At 34.4% G+C, this 27,147-nt stretch overlaps 1 protein-coding gene across 1 annotated transcript in view; it reads left to right on the top strand.

Annotated features, from left to right (window-relative positions):
* The window catches only part of LOC149807342 (exosome complex component RRP40-like), a 36,293-nt gene extending 20,223 nt beyond the window's left edge, over positions 1-16,070 (top strand). Inside the window, exon 4 of the mRNA XM_089965648.1 lies at positions 15,264-16,070. Within this exon, the coding sequence (XP_089821774.1) occupies positions 15,264-15,480 (217 nt within the window). The 3' untranslated portion in view covers positions 15,481-16,070. The remainder of the gene's footprint in view (positions 1-15,263) is intronic.
* Positions 16,071-27,147: the final 11,077 nt, after the last annotated feature.

Below are 27,147 nucleotides of genomic sequence, written 5' to 3'. Positions count from 1 at the left end.
TTAAATGGCTAAATCAGTTAAAACTTGGACACATTTTCATTATTTTAGTTGTAACACTTCTAATAACAGTCTGGGTGCAGAAGTTTCTGTCACTAGGCACAATGACAGCGAACACACACTTCCTCCCATATCAGACAATGCTAGTGATGATGTGCTTAAGGATGGTGGTGATGAAAGTAAGGGTCCATTTAATGCCAAGAAAAAAAGTACTCTTTCAATTCAGACTGGAAACAAAATCAACCATGGCTGGAAATGAATGGAAAAAAATGAGATGCTTTGCAGATGGTGTGTTAAAACTGGCAAAAAAAATCTTTCATACTTGGAAATGCTAATTTCAGGACATCAACCCTTGAGAGACATGTTGAATTACCAGCTCACAAACAGGTGGTTCAGGATTTGAAACTAAGTGAAAATATTAAAACTACATGCATGGCAGCTATCAGCAAGAAATCTGTATCTGATTCAGTTATTTATGCTATGTCAGTTGCCTATTACTTGGTGAAGGAGAATATTGCTTCTCTAAAATATGTCTCATTGTTGGATTTTGTTGACTTTCTGGGTGTTTGTGTTGGCAACATGAGAGTAAGAGGAAATGCAACATATTCGTCAAGAGCTTCTGTAGAGGAATTTCAGGTAAGTTCTTTTATTTTATTTACATTTTTTCTATTGAAATTTAGATGGAAAAATGGTGTATACTAACGAGCAACCAAAACATGATCAGTTAGGTTCCGATCAGTGCATATCTTGAGGAATCCCTGTGTTACTAAAAATAGCACCTAGCATCGTGATCGGCCAATAAAATTGTATTTGGTAGCTAGTCGTCATAACTTCCTGTCAATGTTTAATGGTGGATGACGTTTTTCTTTTCTAATCAATCTGGATTATTGGTACCTGTTTCTTTTGTCATGAAATTCTTTCCTGTCTAGTCAGGTCACATTTCAGTATCACAGTAACGAGTTTTCTTGTGTTTGAAATGATGATACAGTCGCAGTTGTTTGAATAATTTCCTGAGCATGTAAGGAGTTGCTGTCGACATCGTGATAAAGTACAGTAGCCAGACAAATCCCACCACTTGAAACTTATATAATGCATCAGTAAATAAGTTATTATTATTATTTGCTCTGATGATCATTGCAGCAAATGACATGGACCCTGATCTGCTTATATGTTTTTTGTTTTTAAAATATTTGTATACAGACAGGCATAATCACTTCCTTCATTACTATAATTGAATCATTTTAATTAACACAGAGAGAGAGACTGTAGTGCCATATGATTTTAGCATTTAAACACCTTGATGGGATTTCTTAAAATGACTGAATTATCACAAGGCCACATCCTTAGACACTCCATGGTCTTAGGTTACAGTTCTTGCACAATTTGCATCTGACTTTAATCATTTTACTTTGTTTTTAAAAAAAATATATTTGTTTTACATTTCTCAAAAACTTAAATAATAATAAAATAATAGTAATAATGATAATAAAATACTTTCATACATTGATTTATCATTGAGCTTTATTTTTTTCCAGGATTGCAATGGAACAGTGATAGAATCTGAGTTAGTGCAGAAAGTATGATGTAGTCCATTCATTAGCATCTTAATTGATGAGAGTACAGACATTTCAAATACCAAGAAACTGGTCATTTATGCCAGAATCATTGAACCAACCATGTTTGTTTCTACAACTGATTTTCTTGGTAATGTGTCAGTGGAAAGCCAATCACACACTACTAAGTTCTTTTCAAAGAAGTTGTCCAGTTCTCGGAAAAGAATGAGATTCCTCTTGAAAAAGCTGTTAGTTTTGGCAGTGATGCGGCATCAGAGGTGACAGGTTTCAAAAGTGGTGTAGCTACACGGTTAAAGGAGAAAAGCCCTCACTTGATCGGCATTCATTGTATGGCTCATAGATTGAATCTGTGTACCTCTCATGCATCAAAAAACATTCCTTACCTCAAGGAAACCTTTGAAGGCACAGTTAAAGACCTGTACTATTTTTTTAATAAATCTGTCAACAGAACAGCTGAATTGAACGAAATCCAGAATGTTCTGGACAGTCCTCAACTGAAAATCAGAGAGATGCATGAAATAAGATGGCTGGCATTTTATGATGTACTATATGCAATTTTTCACAGCTGGGGTGGGGCTCGTGAATTATTTCAAAAAGAATAACAAAACAAAAGTGTATCAAGACTTGTTGAATAAACTCATAGACTACAGATTTGTGGCATGCATGAATATTATGATGGATATCATACCTCACTTAGCACAGCTAAATATGCTTTTATAGAAATCTGCCTTGGATGTAGCAGCTGTGACACCGGCACTTGATATTTTGAACTCTACCTTACAGAAAGCAGACATGGGAAAATCCTATCACCAGACCTGTATGTCTGAAAAATTGAAATCATCTAAGGATGGAGACAAAACCAAAATCACTTACAATAGTGTTGAACTCAAGTTACACAGAAGCACATCGAAAAAAGTTTCAGATGATGTGTCTAACCTTTGCCACGAGTTTGTTAAAAATTTGCAGGTGGAGATGGCTGCAAGATTTCCAAATAGCAACACGCAGGTGGCAACAGCATTTCAGGTTCTTGGTCTATGTAACCTCTATCTTCTGAAGAACAAGAAATGTATGGTTATGACCAGATACAAATTCTCTGTGATCGTTTTGGTCAGGAGAAGAAATCAAAAGAAGCTATCAGTCCCCTTTTGTGTGACCCAAAACATGTTTTGACAGAGTGGTCTCTTGCTAAGACTATCATTAAAAGAGAAATATACCCTAGAGACAAAATGTGCAGACTGGCAGATTGTACATCAACATCATGCAGACACATTTCCAAATTTTCTTCAGTTAGCATCAGTAGCCATGGTTATGCCATACCAAACCGCTGACTGAGAGAGGATTCAGCAATCAAAATTGAACCAAACTGCAGGAAGAAGCTGTCTAGAAGAAAGGGTTCTCAACAGACTCATGATGATTTTAATTGAAGGACCTCCTCAGAGAGACTTCAACTTTAACAAGGCATTACTTTCTGTCTGGATGCAGATGTATGTGTTCTAGTAAAGAGTTAACTGTTCTAGAAACTGTATCTATACTTTCCCTAATCCATTTTGAGCTTTGGACTTTTCCTTAAAAATTATTTGTCTTCCATGAAAGGAAAATATGTGCTGTTCTGGTCTTTCTTAGTATGGATTTGTAACCAATCAAAACTGAGCATGTGACACACAGGAAGTACGTGACCCTTTTTTAAGATTGGCCAGAGGAGTGACACTATTTGCAGTCAGTGGTTTGCTTTTTTAATGGTTATTGTATAGATAGAAAGAGATGCATTTAATGCATTTATTATACTTGCTATTGATCTTTTTGAATACAATGAGGTTTTTTTATACGATGATGGAAGGCTCCCCTTTATGGCTCTATTGGCCTCCCCCCCCTTTTTTTTTTTTTCTCTTCTTCAGATTCAGTGGGGGCAAGTACCCACATTTATCAAATCCTAGATGCAACCCTGTGTGATGATTCTTAGGTATTTGAAATGCACTTTCTCATTAATGTATCTAATTGTACTTCAGGTTACATGTTGATATCACCTGCACATCACAGGTGAGACATAGAGATCACTTTTCCAATTCTGGTGTCAGTATTAAGTTTTTGCAATTACCTTATTTTCTTAAATGTTGTTTTACATACAGTCATGAAACTTGACATATAATTTAAATTTTGGAGGGTATTACTCACCACAAGCAAATGTAGGTCACAGTAATTTACTTTGCACACAAGTGATTTTGTTAAATTGTTGCATTAGCTCAATTTCTCTGTCACTTGTGTTTTGTATAGTCATAAAACTTGACACATATTTATCTTGGAAGGTACCGCTCCAGTGGCCTAGTGGTTAGAGCATCCGCCTCGGATGCGGGAAGTTGTGGGTTTGATCCCCGGCCGAGTCATACCAAAGACTTACAAAAATGGTACTAACAGCTCCCTCGCTTGGCGCTCAGCATTAAGAGGTTAGTGTTAGGACTGGTCGGCCTGGTGTCAGTATAATGTGACTGGGTGGGACATCATGCTACATGTCTGTGGCATGATGCCCCAGTGCTAGACATCACTATAAACTGCCACATTGCAGACATCGTAGCGATATGACTGAAAAATTGTTAAAGCTACGTTAAAAATCCAAAGCACATCACATATCTTGGAAGGTACTGAACACAGTTGGCAAAAGTAATTCACTTTTCTTGGTTTATTGATTTTGCAAAGTTTTTGATGCCACAATAGGTCAGTTATAAAGCTAAGAAGGTATGTTGCCTGACACACCAATCAATCAAGCTGTTAATAAATATATACTAAAATCATAACACTTATGTGTGCTTGTATCCTCAGTTCATTATAAATTTCATTAGAAAGAATTTCATTTGACAGTAAAACTAATTCTGGCACATGCCAGCATGAAGAATTTGGTTACTGTCCTGACCTACATGCATGATACCTGGCCGTGTTATAATCTTCTATGTATTTGTTGTCATAATTACATAAATTATCATATTTGTTATACATCTCATTATTATACATACTGTCAAATCGTAGTTATATTTGTCATAATTACACATACTGTCAGATAGTTAAATGTGTCATAATTACACATACTTATGTACTGCTAGATCATAGTTATATGTGTCATAGTTACATATACTTATAGCTCATAGTTATATGTGTCATAGTTATATATACTTATAGATCATAGTTATATGTCATAGTTACATATACTTATAGATCATAGTTATATGTCATAGTTACATATACTTATAGATCATAGTTATATGTCATAGTTACATTTACTTATAGATCAGTTATATGTCATAGTTGCATATACTTATAGATCATAGTTATAGTTATATGTGTCATAGTTACATATACATATAGATCATAGTTATATGTCATAGTTACATTTACTTATAGATCATAGTTATATGTCATAGCTACATATACTTATAGATCATAGTTATATGTGTCTTAGTTAAATATACTTATAGATCATAGTTATATGTGTCATAGTTACATATACTTATAGATCATAGTTATATGTCATAGTTACATTTACTTATAGATCATAGTTATATGTCATAGCTACATATACTTATAGATCATAGTTATATGTGTCTTAGTTAAATATACTTATAGATCATAGTTATATGTGTCATAGTTACATATACTTGTTGATCATAGTTATATGTGTCATAGTTACATATACTTATAGATCATAGTTATATGTCATAGTTACATTTACTTATAGATCATAGTTATATGTCATAGCTACATATACTTATAGATCATAGTTATATGTGTCTTAGTTAAATATACTTATAGATCATAGTTATATGTCATAGTTACATAAGATCATAGTTATATGTCATAGTTTCATATACTTATAGATACATAGGTATATGTGTCATAGTTACATATACTTATAGATCATAGGTATGTGTCATGGTTACATATACTTATAGATCATAGTTTTATGTCATAGTTACATTTACTTATAGATCATAGTTATATGTCATAGCTACATATACTTATAGATCATAGTTATATGTGTCTTAGTTAAATATACTTATAGATCATAGTTATATGTCATAGTTACATAAGATCATAGTGATATGTCATAGTTTCATATACTTATAGATACATAGGTGTATGTGTCATAGTTACATATACTTATAGATCATAGGTATATGTGTCATAGTTACATATACTTATAGATCATAGTTATATGTGTCTTAGTTAAATATACGTATAGATCATAGTTATATGTCATAGTTACATATAGATCATAGTTATATGTCATAGTTACATATACTTATAGATCATTGTTATATGTGTCATAATTACATATACTTACAGATCATAGTTATATGTCATAGTTACATATACTTACAGGTCATAGTTATATGTGTCATAGCTACATATACTTACAGATCATAGTTATATGTGTCATAGTTACATATACTTACAGATCATAGTTATATGTCATAGTTACATATACTTACAGGTCATAGTTATATGTGTCATAGTTACATATACTTACAGATCATAGTTATATGTCATAGCTACATATACTTACAGATCATAGTTATATGTGTCATAGTTACATATACTTATAGATCATAGTTATATGTCATAGTTACATATACTTACAGATCATAGTTATATGTCATAGTTACATATACTTATAGATCATAGTTATATGTGTCATAGTTACATTTACTTATAGATCATAGTTATATGTCATAGTTACATATACTTATAGATCATAGTTATATGTGTCATAATTACATATAGATCATAGTTATATGTCATAGTTACATATACTTATAGATCATTTTTATATGTGTCATAGTTACATATACTTATAGATCATAGTTATATGTCATAGTTACATATACTTATAGATCATAGTTATATGTGTCATAATTACATATAGATCATAGTTATATGTCATAGTTACATATACTTATAGATCATAATTATATGTGTCATAGTTACATATACTTATAGATCATAGTTATATGTGTCATAGTTACATATACTTATAGATCATAGTTATATGTCATAGTTACATATACTTATAGATCATAGGTATATGTCATAGTTACATATACTTATAGATCATAGGTATATGTGTCATAGTTACATATACTTATAGATCATAGGTATATATATCATAGTTACATATACTTATAGATCATAGTTATATGTCATAGTTACATATACTTATAGATCATAGGTATATATATCATAGTTACATATACTTATAGATCATAGTTATATGTCATAGTTACATATACTTATAGATCATAGTTATATGTGTCATAGTTACATATACTTATAGATCATAGTTATATGTCATAGTTACATATACTTATAGATCATAGTTATATGTGTCATAGTTACATATACTTATAGATCATAGTTATATGTGTCATAATTACATATAGATCATAGTTATATGTCATAGTTACATATACTTATAGATCATAGTTATATGTGTCATAGTTACATTTACTTATAGATCATAGTTATATGTCATAGTTACATATACTTATAGATCATAGTTATATGTGTCATAGTTACATATAGATCATAGTTATATGTCATAGTTACATTTACTTATAGGTCATAGTTATATGTGTCATAGTTACATATACTTATAGATCATAGTTATATGTGTCATAGTTACATATAGATCATAGTTATATGTCATAGTTACATCTACTTATAGGTCATAGTTATATGTGTCATAGTTACATATACTTATAGATCATAGTTATATGTCATAGTTACATATACTTATAGATCATAGTTATATGTGTCATAGTTACATATACTTATAGATCAGTTATATGTCATAGTTACATTTACTTATAGATCATAGTTATATGTCATAGTTACATATACTTATAGATCATAGTTATATGTGTCATAGTTACACATACTTATAGATCATAGTTATATGTGTCATAGCTACATATACTTATAGATCATAGTTATATGTCATAGTTACATATACTTATAGGTCATAGTTATATGTGTCATAGTTACATATACTTATAGATCATAGTTATATGTGTCATAGTTACGTATACTTATAGACCATAATTATATGTCATAATTACATATAGATCATAGTTATATGTCATAGTTACATATACTTATAGATCATAATTATATGTGTCATGGTTATATCTACTTATAGATCATAGTTATATGTGTCATAGTTACATATACTTATAGATCATAGTTATATGTGTCATAGTTACATATACATATAGATCATAGTTATATGTCATAGTTACATATACTTATAGATCATTGTTATGTGTCATAGTTACATATACTTATAGATCATAATTATGTGTCATGGTTATATCTACTTATAGATCATAGTTATATGTGTCATAATTACATATACTTATAGATCATAGTTTTTGATTCATTGCTACAAAAGATGGTAAATATTATGGTCATCACCTAAAGATGCGCATATCAAATCATAACGTGTGCACTTTTTATGAGAGTTGTTTTAACTTAAAGCCAAATGTATGACACTCTTCTGAATGCAGATTTCATTGGATTTCCATGAAACATTTTGAATCTGCATTTGAAAATACTCATTTTGGCAAATCACTGCAATGTTTTAAGAAACCTACTGCTGTTTGTGATATGGAGTGTGATGTAGTGTATTACAGAATATTGTCAACATGGCTAGTCTCCGTTTTCACTGAAAACATTGGGTCATTATTTGTCGATGTGCATATCAACAAATCACTTTGCTCCATCAACTTTTTGATAGAATTATTGCTCTTTTCTTGTGCATCTGAATGCACTGTATGACAGATTGTTATAAATGCAACTTACTTTGCAGTTTTTTGCATCATAGACCGGAAGAGCCTGTTTGACATCAGTCTGTCATCTGTCTGTCTGTCCATTAGCACAAGTTTCTTATCACTTCTCCTCCTAAACTACTTAGAATATTGCCATGATACTTTACACACACACACATTCAACCCATGGTCTAGTTGCTCCAAAATGAAATTGGTGCTGCAGATAGCCAAAACAGTGTCTGGCTTATAAATCCTCTTTTTGCAAATCCTCCTACATGGATGATCATAACAACATGGATTGTTCATAAAAAGACTTTTTATGACATCTAGCTGGGCCTAAATATAAAAAAATGGTGTCAATATGACATCCAATATGGCCATCATGGCAGCCATCTTAAAAATCTTGTTATATGAATAGAAAGTTGTTTTGACTTTGTATTTTCACCAAAAAGGCTTCTTATGATGTCCAGTTGGTCTTAGATGTAAATGATTCTGATCTGACATCCATTATGGCCACCACAGTGGTCATCTTGAAAGTCTTTTATTGTTAGTCATCCAGTAAATGGACGGTCATGTGTCATTATGAGATTTCCACTAAAATACTTCTTGTGATGTCTTGTTGGTCCTAATTGAAACTGACTCCAATCTGTTGCCAATATGGCCACCACAACAGCCATCTTGAAATTTTTGTTATCACTACTCCTGAACAGAAAGTGATATTGACCTGGGGTTTTCACCAAAGGTTCCTTATGGTGTCTAGTTGGTCCTAAATGAAAATGGTGCTTAAGCAAGGTCCATTAGAGATGCCATATCAGCAGTCTTGAAAATCTTATTATCACTACTACATGTACTTCTGAGTGGAAAGTCATATTGTCATGATTTTTCCCCAAAATACTTCAAATGATGTCTAGATAGTCTTAAATGAAAGTGGTGTTAATTTGATGTCTAATATGGCTGCTACAGTGTCTGGCTTGAAAATCTTGCTACCACTTCTTCTTCTTAATAAATGCTCATATCAGCATTGAGTTTTCACACAAAAAATTTCTTATAATGTATTGTTGATAATAAATTAAAAAGGTGCTGGCCTGTGACCATCTTGTTTTTGCTGCTCCTCCTAAATGGAAAGTAATTTTAAGATGGGTTTTTCTTCATTAGAGGAGTCCTTATGGTGTCTAGTTGGTCCTTAATGAAATGACTAACCCAAACTATGGCCACCATGGTTGCTATTTTGAAAATAATTTTCTTTCGAATCTTCCCAGATAGATGCCTATATCAACATGGAGTTTTTTCACCAGTAGACTTTTTATGTTACTTAGTTGGTCCTAAATACAAATGGTTTCAGTCATACATCCAGTGTGGGGCCCCGAGTGGCCGAGTGGTCTAAAGCGCTCACTGTTACGGATCACTGCCATCTCACCTCTGTCTGCGTCGGTTCGAGTCTCGTATTCGGCTAATGTGGTTATGTGAGAAAGCTTGCCAGTAGCTTCTTGTGGGTCGGTGGTTCTTTCTGGGTTTATTCTGGGTTCTTCCTCCACCATTAATACTGGCCGCCATGTATAGCCTATCTTGTGCTGAAAAATGGCATTAAACCCTACAACAACAACAACAACAACATACATCCAGTATGGCTGCCATTGTGACTCACTGTTCTTGATATCATATAAATCATCCCGAGTGGATGATCATTATGACATTGGGGTTTTACCAAAAGATTTCAGGGGTCTCGAGTGGTCTAAAGCGCTCTCTGTTATGGATCACTGCCATCTCACCTCTGTCTGCATGGGTTTGAGTCTAGGATTCAGCCAATGTGGGTATGTGAGAAAGCTTGCCAGTAGCTTCTCGTGGGTCGGTGGTTCTTGCCGGGGTTTTCCCGGGTTCTACCTCCACCATTAATACCGGCCGCCATGCATAGCCTATGGTATGCTGAAAAATGGCGTTAAACCCCACACCAACCAACCAGCCAACCAACCAAAAGATTTCTAATGATCTCTGCTTTCTCAAAACTAAAAATTGTGCCAAGATGACATCCACATCCAGTATGTGCACCACAGCAACTAATTTGAAAATCTTGTTATTGCTGAAGAATATTAGAGATGGTTTCAATTCTTGACAGTTAAAAGGAAGAAATGGTCTTATCTTTAATCCCTGGAAGTAATTTTTGTGAAGTAGAGCATCAGTCCCTTCAAGGGTCTCTTGTTTTATGAACTGCTCTTGGTACACATTTTGGTCATTATGCGGTGTGTGATAGAACTTTTTGATTGTAGCTAAAATTTGCAGGATTTAATGGATTGGTGTGAAACTTAGTAGATGTTATTCATATCATTAGAAGATATGCTTCTTAGACACACATTTGACTATTTTTTAATGAAGTCTTTTATTTCACTATACAATTATCTCCATTATGGGATAGGTGAGGGATCCAGAGGAAGTGAATTTATACATGAGCAAAGGGCTTATTGTTCCTTTTGAAACAATTTTTAAAAAAACATTTAGTAAAATATGGGGCCAACTTAGTCTGAATCTATTCTCTGCATGATAATTAATATTTTAGTATCAATAATTTCATACCTGTTGATATTGCACAGCTCATGCTTTTCTAACCATATGATAAGATTCTTCCTCCATAAGTGTGAACCAGAAGTCCAGAACAATTGATTACCCCTTGGATACCCCATAGATATGTTGCCCATGCACATTGTCTTTCATTCATTTTCTGATCACATGGCCTAATGCCTACCTTGTTTATGTCGATGAAGATTTGCCTTTACTTCCTTGGTTAACAAGCATATTTACTGTATCTGTTGTGCACATTGTCTCTATAAATGTTTGAATTATACCCCTGATAGAGTTTTTCTTTATTTCTCTTGAGAGTTTTTAGCATTTGTTTTGTACACATGGTGCCAGGCATTGCATTTTTTTTTCTCCCTTCAAAGAGCATTACTATTCTAAATTAGTTGCGCATTTTTCTAGCTTGGGTAAGTATTTTTTTTAATTTTCCATATCCTTGCATCAAATTGTGGTCTACAGACTCACCTTGATTCATATTATTATTCATTATGAATCATTGTAATTCACATGACCTTTGTTATGAATTGTGCTATTTCTGTGCATGATAAGCAGGTTGCACACTGCTTTATACCTTCATATCACATACCCAGTTATCAAACACAGTCCTTTGTCACTGTTAGCTTCAGATAGTTTTCCTCGATTGTACCCTTTTTTTTTATTAGCAATCATACCAACTGGTAATTTGCTAATTTAGTGATCCCTAGCTTTTGTTTAGGCTGATTGACTTGATTGTCTTGTATTTTTCTTTGCTGAACTTAGCACTGCTTCCATTTTTGAATTTAAACATTGTGAAAACCCATATGCTAGGTGACATCTTGCTGTTATCATATTATTGTAACCTTAGTCCATACAGTACCTTGTGTTTACTCTTTGTGGCATTGAATCTTTTTTGTATAAAAATCATTTCATCTTTCTTTTACAGGAATAAAATCTAATTTGAGTGTGGGTAGGTATGGTCACTGGAAATCCCCCAGTGCTACATCCTGTTTGTCTATCTTGTACATGCTGTGAAAGAACAGATGGTTGTCCATTTTGTAGCTTATGTTCAGATGAGGTCTGGGATCTCACCAAACATAGACATATCTATAAAGAGACATGATTTTTCTCCGTTTGAAAGTGGTATTCTGCCTTCTACTGACTTGAATCTGATTTTTCTTGATATAGTCCATTTTTTCATCATCTCCGATCCAATTTTTAAAAAATGATCTGTTTGATCCCATAAAGCAATGACCCTTGTAATGTATTCATTCCATATATTAGTTAGCCCACGACTTTTGTAAAGAGTATTCTGATTGGTCAAAAATTTAAATTCATCCAATGAATCTTTGTGTAATGGAAACTGATGGCACTGGAAAGAAGAAATGTGCTTGCAAAAAATGGCGTCCCGAGTTGTTGAGAGAGACCATGACACAATAAGTTTAGATATGATTTAAAAAATGTATGGAAGTGGGAATGGCTTGAGCGAAAAGTCTACGGAAATTATGTTAGTTAGTTTATAACAAAACTGAATGCTAGAGGACTGGCATTTTGTGACCTCTGCTCTACGGTAATTGCGGTAGGAAGAGTTTGGAATAGCACCTACAAAAGAAGCTGCATAAGGAAAAATTGAAGCTCAGAAGACATCTGGAAAAGTGCAATTAATTACTATAAGAAGAAGGATTTCTTGCAAGAGAGAACAGATGTAGCTCTCTGTCAGAATATTCGCACTGCATGTCGCCAATACAGGCACCAGCTTGAAAGGAAAAAGGCTCTCATTGAGAAGGAAAAGAAATGATTGCACATTGAGCCAAAAAAGTCAGTCAGAAAGGAAGGCTAAAGAAATCTTTGCCAAAGCCACAAAAAGAGCTTGACTGGCATATCAACAGGTTGTGTCCATTGGAGAAAAGACAAGTGAATGTATGGGATTATTTGTATATAGTTGATGTACTTGGTTGTTTATTTTACAGATTTTTTGAAAAAAAGTATATGAGAGAAGTGTAATATATTTGCTGCAAAAACTGAGAAATTAGTGTGACTTAATTATGATTTGAACACTGACATGCACCAGTAGTATTGGAGAACAAATTCATGTCACATTAAATATTGTGAAATATTCAAGTTTGTTGGTTTTTCATATGATTATTTTATTATATATTATGATCATAAGTTGCACCAAGAGCACTTTTTTATGATTGTAAAATGCATTTATGGCCGGGGGCCTTCGGCCTCCTGCATCTCTGGATTAAGGGCACTGCCCCTCATTACCCGTTGAGGGAGGACCCCCAAACCCCCCTTTCAGATTTTCAGCTTTTTTTGTGGAATACCAAAATCATGTCTGTATAAAGCAAGGATGAAATTTTATTACTTGATTATCTTCAAGTTTTTGGGTTTCTCATTCTCTGAATCTCTTGGGTCTCTAAGAAGGATTACCCAAGTCTCTTTTGGGGTATCTCAGGATTAGTGGGCCCCCTCCCAGTGGAAGTTATATACAGGTGGATAGTGAGTTGCACCCATCTGTTAGGGAGAAGCAGGAGCCTCCCCATTCTGTGAGGGCAGAGAGCGAGTCATGCTGTCCCGTTTGGAAGGAGCCGCACCAACTCTTTTTCACTAGGACAGAGAATGAGTTGTCATGTCCTCTCGGGGAGGAGCAGAAGTCTATTTCGTCCAGAAATACATAGAGTGAGTCACACCTCCCTATGAGGAGGAAACTTTACCTCTACTTGTCCACAGCTCAGTGTGGGCTGAATTTGAGTCATGCCCACCAGCAACCCCCAAAATGGCAGGAGCAGCACCCTTTAGTCCCTGGGCCCATTGTTGGCATGGGATAGAACTGCCCAGTAAGGGGAGAGCTCAGAGCTGAGGAAGGGTCATTGTATAGATATGAGTTGCCTGATTGGTCTTTGTACAATCATTGATTGTTGGAACCCTTACTGTATGGACATAAGGATCAAGTTGAATCCCCTGCCCCTTCCAGACTGCAGGGACTGGGAATCAGCTTACAGATGTCAGATTAAGGAATGTGATCAGGCCAGCATCCCCCCTTTTCCTATTATCCCTTAAATTTCTACAGGATGTGGGACCTTCTTCTGCAGGGAAGCAGTTGGTCCTTTCCCTGCATGCAGCCTGAACTTCTAAACCGTGGCCATATAGTAATGAAGTCATTGCTAAATGCCCTGGACCTAAATCGTCCTATGAAGTTAGGTCAAAAAACAGAGTGGGTTTTACCTTCTTAACCCCAAATGCTTTAGGCAGATGTAAGGTCATTCTTACCCACCTCCAGAGTTCCCTTCTGCAGACAGGGCTTACCAGTCTATTACATATAAGGACCTGTCATTCTTGAAAATTAAAGCCCATGAGGTTTGAACCATTACAGCCTCATAAGCCTATCTAACTCTGTCATCTAACTCATTTGTGTTTGGAAGTTGTGTTGAAAGCTGTATTTCTCCTTCATTCATTAGCTTACCAAAGCAAAGGCATTTTCTTCTTGGGCCCAGTCAATTTTTCTCAGAATGTGGCCCATGTGGATTCCATTCCACAGTAGTCTCCTGGTCTTCAATGAAGGTGAGTATTCCTTGTGTTTGTTTTTTATTCATCATTTGTGGGATCATAAGCCTCCCACCAACTTGACAAATTCAGCAATGCAGTAGCACCAGGTATGGTCTTACAGATTTTAAGAAGTTATTTTGGTTGAGGGGGAAATAATTTTAATCGTATTACCTACTGCCATTGCCAGATTCTTTCCTCCAACATTGTATTGATGTCCTTCTAACTTGAGAAAATGATGTGTAGTCTGCAATAGCAATATATTAGTGGGATGTCTCTGGCAATACAGTGTTCTGGAATCTTCTGGTTCACTATGATGTGAGGATGAATTCTCATTGTACAGTCAGGGTATTTTCTGCCTATAAAAGCACCAGCTATGCAATATCAACAGGTAAGTATTACATCAATGATATTAGTTTTACCTGACAAACTTATTTTTACATTGGTTACTGGAGTCTACTGAAAGTTCAGATAGGCAAGATATGTAATTGTACATCTCATTCAGGTTTTGAAATTAGTTGGTACCCAAATGGCAAAGAATATTATTAATTAGTAATTCTTGGTTTTTAAAAAAAAATAAGATAAAAAATAGCCTCTTCAGAACTTCTTTCATGCTGCCAAAGATAAAATTCATATTTTTGTTCTTTAGAGAATCATGTGATAAATTTACATAATCTTTGGTAATTTACAAAAGAACCAGACTCCTCTTTTAACACCTAGTTCAAATCCAGGAATGCAATAAAACAGTTTGCACACCACTGTATCTATGATTTATTTTTATTTTTCATAGGATTCTTAGTCCTGGCTGTGTGCTTTTGAAAACTCTGGGAAATGGTAACCGCTTTGAGATAACAGTGGGAATGAATGGCAGAGTGTGGATTGATGGACGGTCTGTTGTTGATACTATTATGGTAGCTAATGCTATCAGTGCAGCAGAGTTTATGGACAATGATCAGATTAGAGCCATGTGCAGTAAACTGGCTGACAGATTCATAGTTGTGGAATGAATTCTCAGGACATCTGTGTTAAGATTTTGGACATGACATCTAACATAAAGATTTGGTAATGACAGCTAACATAAAGGTTTTGGTCATGACAGCTAGAATGAAGGTTTTGGTCATGACAGCTAGCATGAAGATTTTGGTCATAACAGCTAACATAAAGATTTTGGTCATGACAGCTAACATAAAGATTTTGGTCATGACAGCTAACATAAAGATTTTAGTGATGACAGCTAAGTTAAAGAAACGCATAACTGACAGACTCTGTACTTCTGTACATTTAGCATCCAGGGTACTGTATATAGAATTGCAGACTGCATCAACCCAGATCCGCTGTCCCATAATATGCCAACATATCCGGGTCAGTATAGTTTATTTTACTGATTATTCCTTACAAACTGCATTGCCAAATGTGCCCAAGACTGATGAAAACAGAGAAGTGGAGTTTGTCGACTCTTGATAGCCATTGATGAACTGCTAAACCATTGTCAGCATTGTGCAAACCAGTGACTTTCAAAGTATACCATTTATCTGTACCCCATTACCAGTTTTAAAAACAAAAGCATCGATGATATAATAAAAATGCAGAAAACATAGTCATTTCATTTATCAATTTATAAATTCTAACCTGTTTGTCATCAGGTGACCTCTAACATTGTCATCTTGTCTGTGTTTCAAACCAAATGGAAGCTGTCACTGTAAACAACAAGAATGACTGTTTTCTGTCCTTTTTCAGTTTTAGAACAGTCAGTTTTAAGTAACAACTGTGTCATTTGCATTCAGTATTATTTTGCAGTTCCTAGTTTTAATATTTCTGAATAAGGTGTAATTCTTATTTAGGGCTGTTTCAGTAAAACATATACCCCCCCCCCCCCCAGGATGGCACTTCAAAAAAAACTTTTGTAGGAGGTTGTTTCAAACTGTTTTGATTCTGACAGTGGAAAGTTGGTTAGGAAAATCACTTCTGTTGTGGTTTGTGTTAACAAAATGAGAAATCACTGGTAGGGTTGTCAGAAAAAAAAAGAAATATATATTTAAAATAACATCTAACTCTCTCCTAGTGGTCTAACATGAATAAAACATTGGGTCAGAAAATGATGCCAGTACACGTGAGTGCATGTAATTTGTATAAATTCACATACTTTTAAAGCAGTTAATTACGTCACTGTCGTGGATATAAAATGTGCTTCGTGCAGTATGCAAATTTTATTAAACTTTTAACTTTAAAAGTGCATTTCACAACATAGTTCATGCTGCCATTAGTGGTCTTGCAGTGCTTGATGCGACATCCAGATAGCTGGATACTTTGGTTTGACATGAATGGCTGTTAAACTAAATTTGATTGGTTCAGTGGGCCCTGGAACAAGCATTTTATGGTAGTTTTAACCTTATTTTTATCATGAAAGTTTTACAAATGCGTGTTTCGAATAAGGGCCACACAGGAAACCAAAATGACTGAATCACAACAGGGTTTGTCTTCAGATGACATTTTCAGTCAGCAAATACTGGCTGGTGATAGCTATGATGACAATGAATTTCATGTATATCGGTCTGTTGGACATTGGGAAAATGTCACTGGAAATGCGATTTTGAACCCAGAAATGATGTTGAGTGCAAGTCCAATATATGTGTTGGATGGACAATATGCTGGTTATATTTATTCAAGATACCCATGTCTGGACAAGCAGGCAATGGGAATGTTGGACTAATACCGCATTATGGAAGAGAAAAAATTTGGCACAAGAGGCAGCAAAGCACTGATTCAAGGAAGTGAATCTTTGGCAGAGTTCATGTTAGTGAAAACTCAGAGGTCTTGGAAATGCTTAATCATGCACATTTGGATGTCAGTTTTTTATTGGGGATGCAGAAAATCACTTAGGTGAGAGTCATCCTTACATATGTAATAGGCAGGCGGCAAAATTCAAAGACTTGCCAGTCCTGCTTCAGCCACCTGCTTAGTGGGAAAATGTGTTGATCAGTTAGCAGTGATATTTACAATGACATAATTTAGTGGCTGAAAGCGCCCAACCCCAATGTACATGTCACCATTATAAGAAGACATCAAAAGAACAGGCTGCAATAGCTGGGCGACAAGATCAAAACCTTTGACTGGCAGCTGGGTGGGAAAATCTACTGATTATAACAGTGCTTGAAGTCAGAGGCAGAAAGACCCAGAGATGTACGTGTGGTCATTTATATCAGTACATCAAATAAACAACCTTAGCTTTCATTGTTGTGTTCATTTCCGAGCTTAGCAGAATAAGCAGTGCATATGATTTTGGAATCATGACATGTTGAGACTTGGACTTGAATGAGTATTTTGGGGTTTAACGGCAAACTGACAAAGATTATAACAAGATTCAGGAGAGTGCTAAAGTTGCTAGAACTGATAGTTTGGATGGGTCAGTAGTCTTATGTCACTTATTTAGGCTCGAATAGACAGTAACACAAGAAAGAGTAAAAACAACAAGCTTTGAAAAATACATTATAATTTATTTCCCTAGAAAAATTCTGTAAAACTTAAAGAAAATATGAACTTACGGTTTTATAGAATCAAATAAAAAAATAATCAGAGAATAAAATTTTTGTAGTTCTAATAACAAAATGTTCTACTGATTTCACGTTCAAATCCCGACGAAGATTCCAGTATGGAAGACAATGATGTATGCTGCAGTCTGTAGTGTTGAAGTCGACAGTTCCTTGTAGAAACAAGAACTATCACTTTGGTTTCTGATAGCTGAATAAAATTTTTTTTAAAAACTGTTCTTGTTCCACAATATTACATGAGCACATGTATTTTCCAGAAAAATAACAGAATTAATCCTTTTGAATCCATGTAATTTGAAATAACTCCAAACCAAGTAATTTGAAATAACTGCAAACAGCACAACATACAACTAATAGTTTAACAGCCCAACTTCTACAGAGATTAATTCTCCAAAACATGGGTTATATTGGCTTTCCAAAACGTAAACAAGGGTCAAGTGATCATCTTCTGGAAGTTTATAGAAGTAAATACTTGTTACAGATCATGTTTACCCAGTGTGACCCTGACAAAAACCAATCATTTTTACTCTTAAGAAATAAAAAATAAAATTGTTTATATATTAAGACAAGATCCCATCATGACCTTGGAAACAGTCAAGGTCAAAAAAGTATCATCTCTAGTGAATAAATTTACAGTACCATATCATGTAATGAAAAAAAATAATTTTAAACTGACAATTAAATTGAAATAAATATATATTAAATCAGATATAATTAGATCAATTATACAAAACACTTTCCCCCATAAAGAAAAAAAGATTTATACATAAAGCTTTCTTTTTACCACAGACTAATTATACATGAGGTTTAAAAGAACTCAAATAAATTACACAGCGTACATGAAATAATATATTGTTATACACGGGAAAGTGCATCTGCTATTATCTTTTCCCTTGATGTGCCTGATGTCAAGATTATACTCCTGTAACAACAAACTACATCTTAGTAGTCTTTGATTTTTATTTTTCATCTTGCCGATGAAAGTAAGGAGTTGTGGTCACTAAATGTAATAATCGAAGAAGGAGCTGAACTAAGGTAAACTTCAATATGTTGTAATGCCCTTATCAAAGCCAAACATTCCTTCTCGATTGTTGAATTATTCTTTTGGTGCTTATTTAATTTCTTGGAAAAATAGTAGACTGGATGGTCAGTACCACATTCATCTTCTTGAATCAAAACTGCTCCAACCCCAACATTACTTGCATCAACAGACAGTTTAAAAGATTGGCTGAAATTTGGAGGTGTAAGAACTGGCATGCTTTTAAGTATGGCTTTCAACTTGTCAAAAGCCTCCTGACATTTTTCAGTCCAAAGGAACTTGTTCTTCTTACTCAATAAATTTGTCAAGGGTTCAGCAGTTATAGAAAAATTGGAACAAACTTTTCGATAGTATCTGGTCATACAAATAAATCGCATCAGTTGCTTTTTATTTGCAGGCAGAGAAATTCAGAGATAGCCTTGACCTTAGCATCTATAGGTTTAACTTGTCCATGTCCCACGATGTGTCCTATGAAAGTTACACTAGCACGGCAGAACTCACTTTTAGATAAATTGTCAAACATGCATTGGTGAGTCAAAGAATTTCTGAATTGTTGCTAAATGTTCTTTCCAGGTGTTTTGTAGATGATGACATCATCGACATAAGTTTCACAATTGTCTAGACCAGAGGTAATCATATTCATGAGATGTTGAAATGTACTTGGCGACCCTTTCATCCCAAACAGCATACTTTATATTGGTAAAGTCCATCTGGAGTCACGAATACAGAAATTACCTTTGCTCTTTCCATTAGTGGAATTTGCCAAAATCCTTTCAGACATTCAAATTGGTGACATACTTGGCATTCTCGAGCTTATCAATACAGTCATCGATTTTTGGTAATTGGAATGAATCTCTGTTTGTCACACTATTCACCTTCCTATAATCAGTACACATACGGAAAGTTTTATCTGGTTTTGGAACAAGTATGCATGGTGAACTCCAGTCACTTTTACTGGGTTCTATAAAATCATTCTCCAGCAAATATTGAATTTCCTTTTTCAAGTAATCCTGTTTGAGAGGGTTCATCCTGTACGGGTATTGTTTGATAGGTTTGGAATTTACAATTTCAACGTCATGGAAAAATTTTTGTTGTTGTTGTAGGAACATTGGGAAATAAGTGCTCATATTCAAATAATAGCTGTTTAAGTTCATTTCTTTCTTGCTCTTGCAAATGTGAAAGTTTCTGTTCCAGATCTTTCATAATTTCTGAATTCCAAAGATTTGTCACTCCAATGTTAGTAGAATCCAATGATATTCATTCACTTAAATCTTCAATGAGTCAGAGGGGCCCCGAGTGGCCAAGTGGTCTAAAGCACTCACTGTTCTGGATCACTACCATCTCACCTCTGTCTGCGTGGGTTCGAGTCCAAGGCTCGGCTAGTGTGGGTACCTGGGAAAGCCTGCCAGTAGCTTCTCGTGGGTCGGTGGTTCTTCCCTGGGTTTTCCAGGGTTCTTCCTCCACCAGTTATACTGGCCGCCATGTATAGCCTATCTTGTGCTGAAAAATGTCGTTAAACCTTAGAACAACAAAATCACTGAGTCAGACAGGTACAACTAAATTAATTGCATGTTTAACTTGGCTATCTCTTTCAATATAATGGTACTCCTTAATTTTTTAGATCCCAGGAGCTTTAATATTATAATTTAACTCATTCATTTTCTTCTTAACCATGTAAGGGCCGTAATATCTAAACTGAATTAAAATTTGAAGAATGAGCAAGAGAGACAGAACTCCACCCAAACTCAAAAGTTCTCTCCACTATAGTTCTGTCAAACCATAACTTCACTTTTGACTTGAATTGCTGAATGCCAAATACAAGCAATATAGGTTGGAAAGTTCCAGACCTAAAATTTGACCCATGACCTGATTGGATAGTTAGAAAGGCCAAATTGAGTAAAAGACTTTATCAAAGCTTTTACTATTATTTTAGATTTTATATTCCTCAAGGAAATTGCCTCTGGAAACCTTGTTGACGCACACATAATGGTCAACATGTATTGGTTACCTGACTTGGTCTTAGGCAAGGGACCAACACAATCTACCATAATTCTTCTGAATGGTACATCAAAAGCAGGAATAGTTGTAGATGAGCCTTGGGAATTTTCTGATTTGGTTTTCCTACCATTTGACTGGTATGACAAGATCTACAGTATTTACCAACATCACTTTTGATTTTTGGTCAATAGAAGTGAGTTAAGATCTTGTGACAAGTTTTATTGACCCCTAAATGACCAGCCATTGGAGTTTCTTGGGCCAGACTAAGTATTTCCTGTCTGTAAAATTTCAGAACTACAATCTGATAGTTCACTGACCATTTGTCATCAGCAGGTACCTTGGGAGGTCTTCATTTTCTCATAAGAATTCCATTTTTAATGAAATAACAGACAGTAACATCAGTAGCATCAGTTTCACTAATGACCTTCTGAAACAAACGAGATCTCAGGAGCTTTTTCCTGTTCAGTGACAAGTGATTGTCATTTATTACCCTGATTAGAATAAAGAGAATGAGTTGTTAAAAGAGGATCACTGTGATCAATACATTCTGATTGATCCAAACAAGGAGTGAAAGTGACCTCATCAGAAGCCTGACCAGTACATGTGCCAGCTAAAGGTATACTTTTCTTATCAACATCATTCTCAAGAGCTTTCTTTGCCATAGCTCTAGTAACTGCACAAGCTGTAAATACATCACATAATTCTTTTTCAGCTGGAACGACTTTCTGATCCAAGCGATGCTTGTTAGTTACAAGTGGATTAACCTCAACCTTGTCTTCAGATAGGTCATTGCCTAGTAATAAATGAATGCCCTCAACGGGTGAAACAGAGACTGTTCTGACTGTCATGGGTCCTGAGACTAAGTCTGATGACAAATTTACACAATGGAGAGGAACATTGACAAAGCCACACTCTACTTCCTGAATAAGAACACTCATTAGAAGAAGGCTTCTCAGAAAAAGGCAAAGTACCTGACAATAAAATACTGAGAAGCTCCTGTGTCCTTTAAAATTGTAATAGGGTTAGGATTGGCCGAATCACCCAAGAGTGATATAGAAACCTTCGATATGAATGGTTCATAATTTTCCATAATCAAATCAGACTGGGGTTTGTTAGACCCAACAAATGTATTGCTTTCAATACATGGCCATGACCTTGTCCTCTTAGAAATGAGAGCATTTGGAATAGGTCTGTCTTGATTCTGATGCCTATTTTTCAATTTGTAGCAATCAGAAATAACATGTCCTTTTTTCTTGCAATAGGTACATGTAGGAAGAGACAAAGATCTTGAATCAGGCTTCTCCGAAGATTGATTTTTAGAAGTTGTGCCAGTTTTAGAACGGTTTGTATTAGGCTGAAATACTTTTCTGCCAAAAGACTGTTGAGAAGCAGTCTTATTTACAAAAGGAATTTTATGAGTTAAAGAATACTCAGCAGCACAAGCAGCATTTTTCAAGGTTTCAATCTGGTGCTCATCAAGATAAGACTTAATGTCACTATGGACACAGTTCTTGAAATCTTCAAGTAATAGAAGTTGTTTGAGACTTTCATAATCTTGTTCAACTTACTTGGCTAAGCACCATCTATCAAATAACTGCTCTTTTTCTCTAGCAAATTCGACACGAGTCTGTCCAGCTTCTTTCTATGGTTTCTGAATTTTTGCTGATATGCTTCGAGGACTAACTCATAACCCCTTAAGATGCATTCTTTGACCGTATCATAGTTACCACTTTGTTGAACTGACAGTGAACGGTAAATATCACTAGCTTTACCAGTGAGTACACGTAATAATTGAGTCCAATGCTCCCTCGGCCATTTCAAAATTTCAGCAACTTTTTCAAAATAAAAATATTTGTCTACTTCTTTTTCTCCGAAATGGGGCACTAATCTAATATTCTTTGCAAGATCAAAACTTAAATTTGGATTTTAAGTATGAATGTTATTTTCACTTGCCAGTTCTATTTATTTCATTCTACATTGATATTCCCCCTCTTCTTTCTTTGCATTTGCATTTGTTCATTTTGTAACTGCATTTGTATTTCTTTCTCTTTTTCTTCTGCTTGTAAATGCATTTATTTTTCTTTCTTTCTCCTGTCTCTCTCTCCTCTTTCTTATATTATAACTGCATTTGTTTTTCTTGTAATTGCATTCTTTTTCTTTCTCCAGATTTATTTGTTCTTTCTCTTTCTCCAGTTTCATTTGTTCTTTCTCTTTCTCCAATTTCATTTTTCTTTTTCTTTTTCCAATTGCAACTGCATTTGCTAAATTTCTTCTTTATCTTTCTGAAGCTCCAGCTTCCTCAACTCCAATTCCATCCTGTATTTTAATTCTAATTCCTTCATTTTTGTGTCAGAGTCTGATACAGACTTACTGACTGAAACCAAAGCACTTTTATCCAAAACATTCTTTTCTACCAAATACTGAACCAAAATATTTCTTATTAGCTGTTTTATTAAGGAAGCCTTTACTTCAGAAAGATCATATTTTCTGGCAAGTTGAATAAAATCATCTTTTTTGAAAAGATCTAATTGTTCCTGGGTAGGATTTGAAAGAAAGATTTCTACTTTTGATGACATTTTAGAAAAAGCTTGCCGATTTCACTCAAATTTAAAAAACTAGGGCAATTCAAATTTCAAAAAACAAAGTTTTCTGAAATTTTCTATCCAAAATTCAAAATTATCCTTAGGACGAGTGCACAATATCTTATGTCACTTGTTTAGGCTCAAATAAATAGTAACACAAGAAAGAGTGAAAACGACAAGCTTTGAAAAATACAATAATTTACTTCCCTTGAAAAATTCTGTAAAAATGAAAAAATATGAACTTAAGGTTTTATAGAATCAAATCCCAAACTAAAATTTTAGTAGTCCTAATAACAAAATGTTCTGCTGATTTCACGTTCGAATTCCCAATGAAGAATCCAAGATGGAAGATGATGACGTATGCTGCAATCTGTAGTGTTGAAGTCTACAGTTCCTTGTAAAAACAAGAATTATCACTCCGGTTTCTGATAGCTGAATAAATTTTATTTTAAAAAAACTGTTCTTGTTCCACAATATTACATGAGCACATGTATTTTCCAGAAAAATAACAGAATTAATCCTTTTGAATCCAAGTAATTTGAAATAACTCCAAACCAAGTAATTTGAAATAACCGCAAACAGCACAACATACAACTAACAGTTTAACAGCCCAACTTCTACTGAGATTAATTCTCCAAAATGTGGATTATATGGGCTTTCTAAAACGTAAACAAGGGTCACATGATCATCTTCTAGAAGTTTATAGAAGCATATACTTGTTACAGATCACGTTTACCCAGTGTGACCCTGACGAAAACCAATCATTTTTACTCTAAGAAAAAAAAAAATAAAATGTTTATATCTTAAGACAATGTCCCATCATGACCTTGGAAACAACCAATCATTTTAAAATAAAATAGAACTTAACGAAGGCTACAAATTCGGAAACAAGGTCAGGATAACACCTGGTGTTTATAAACTAACAGTCAAGGTCAAGCTATTTTCTAAAAAAAGTATCTCTTTTGAATAAATTTACATTACAATATCATGTAATGGAATATTTTTTAAAACCGACAAACAATTAAATTGAAATAAATATATATTGAATCAGATATAACTAAATCAAATATGCATAACAGTAGTTAAGTGTAAGAAAGTGTGTGATGCCTAGCTTAGTGCTTTGAATAAGACCTTCCTTGGATTGACAAAATTCAGACTCGCTCTGATGAACCAACAAGAGCTACGTCAGTGTTACAAACAATGTAGAAATTAAACTCGATGGCAACCAATAGTTAATTTGCATAGATTTCTGGTAGGAGACTGCAACTTTTGCTGGTGGGACTCCTATTTGTACCAAAATGGGAGTCCTGGACTCCAAGTTTTTAAATTCTAGCGAGACCTCTGGAAATGTTTTCTTTTTGGAACAGAGATATCCAGGAGAGAATACCCATGGGGCCATACCTGTGAGATGTTGAAAATTGAACAACCATAAAGAAAAGTAATTTGTTAAAGCAAGTTATACATGTGCATTACAGACAGCTGGCAATGAAAGGAGTATTCACCATGGAATAATATTCAAACACAGAGGAGGAGGATCATATTAAATTCAGAAACAATTAACAGATTAATGCTCATAGGGAACATCAGAGAATCCCCATACAACATAATTACGTGTGTATAGATCTCTAGTTGGCAGAATCACTGGGGTCATCCATTAATTATGTCAACAAAATGGGGGGAGGGGGTTTGAAGAAGTTTGACAATTGTTGACATGGGGGAGGGGGGAGTTCTAGATAAATTGACGTCAACAATGTTATATTTTACAATAAATTTAATAAATCAAACGATAGGAAATTAGTCGGTGTGTTGGTATGGCACACACTCGCTTGCCCATCAACAGCTCACCAGTTAAATCCTAAACCTGTTGAGCTCTTGCCAAGGAAGTCATAGTCTTGCATCATCATATTTTGTTTTTATTCAATGTAGATTGTAGACTGTAGACAGATTTTTAAGGGAAGCTGTTACTAAATTCAAAGACTGCACTGAGCCATAGACATCTAAATAGTATAGCTATCCATGGACTTCTATTAAATAGCATCTATGTTATATGTATAGATGCTATATCTATTGAAGTCCATGAGCTATCCCTCCAAGGTTGGATAACTGAGCCTAGGAAACTTGAGAGCTTGACTATTATACAGTCATCTTTAACTTAATACATAAAATAAATTATGTAGCCTGCACAAGCATACAACTTCTTCAACCGGATGCAGTAACCTTAATGCCTTACAAATATTGTACACTTTGATAACAGACTCTTGTTCATTTCAGGCAAATACCCCCCCCCCCCCCCAATTTGCATGTGCTGTAAAATTGCTGTAGCCTATATACGAAAGCTAGAATATAAACTCTCGATTTTTTCATGAATTCAAAGTGTTATAGTCAATTTGAAATCTGTTAAACAAGTAAAAAAAAATGTAATAAAATTTATTTGTAGACCTTTTAATTTCCATAATTCTGTTTTTAGCATAAAAGCCAGCCGTATAAAATATTGTTAGTTTGTGGGTGGGGGGGTAAAATTTTATTAGGGGGGTCACTGAAAGTTTGACAGTTGTTGACAGGGGTGGGGGGGGGTAAAAAAATTGCCTAAAAGTTGTTGACATAATTAATGGACGTCCCCCATGGCAACAAAAGAATGACGAGAAACTTTCATATCGTGTAGATGTATTGCCAAATGAAGTACTACTTGCTCTCTATGTGCAAACTTTAAATGATATTAAACATAAGTGACTGAATGATCTGTGTAAACTCAAAGCAAGATGGATAAAATTTGTCCTGTTTGTGTTTGGTTCTTCCTGTTTATAGTTTGATCATGGTGATATTTTCTGCAGACATTCTGGCACTTAGTTCCAGGCCATCATTTGGTATTTGTATTACAAATTGAATTACTATTATCTAGTACACAACATTTTGAAGCAGTGTCATTAACTAATTATGAAACTGATGACATTCGGATATTTGGATTATTTACTACACTACTAATCTGTTCATCCTGATTCTTGTTTTTACCATCTCCTTTAGTTTTACTGGTACCAGTACTTTTAATAAAATTGTAATTTCTTTTTTCTTGCAATCTAATTATTTGTAATCATGTATTATTGTCGAAAGGTAAAATGTGCTTAGTTTTTTTGTAAAATCTAAAACTATTAATTAGCAAGGGACTTAAGTAAAAAGTGAGTCAACTTCATGTGTGCAGAAATTATTTCCTTATATGTTTCAGTGTTGTTAGAAACAACAGAATAGTTGTTCTACAATATGTATTTTACAAAGTTGTAGAACCTGAGCACTCATATTGTCACCATTTAAATAATAATAATATTTCTGCATATTCCTATCAGTATTTTCCCAGTGGTATTAATTGACTGACCTGATGATGTTCGTTTCTTGTGCAATTTTTACACATCAAGAATTCTCAAAGAATCATTAAAAAAACAATGTAATTTTCACCACATTGAGTTGTTTGAGAAGAAATTCATTTTTTTAACCCAAAAATAACTGAAGCCATGA

The sequence above is a fragment of the Sinohyriopsis cumingii genome, chromosome 1, assembly GCF_028554795.1.
Source record: "Sinohyriopsis cumingii isolate HCF-2022 chromosome 1, ASM2855479v2, whole genome shotgun sequence".
In the NCBI taxonomy this organism is placed as follows: domain Eukaryota; kingdom Metazoa; phylum Mollusca; class Bivalvia; order Unionida; family Unionidae; genus Sinohyriopsis; species Sinohyriopsis cumingii.
This window is presented reverse-complemented; position numbering and strand designations above follow the sequence as displayed.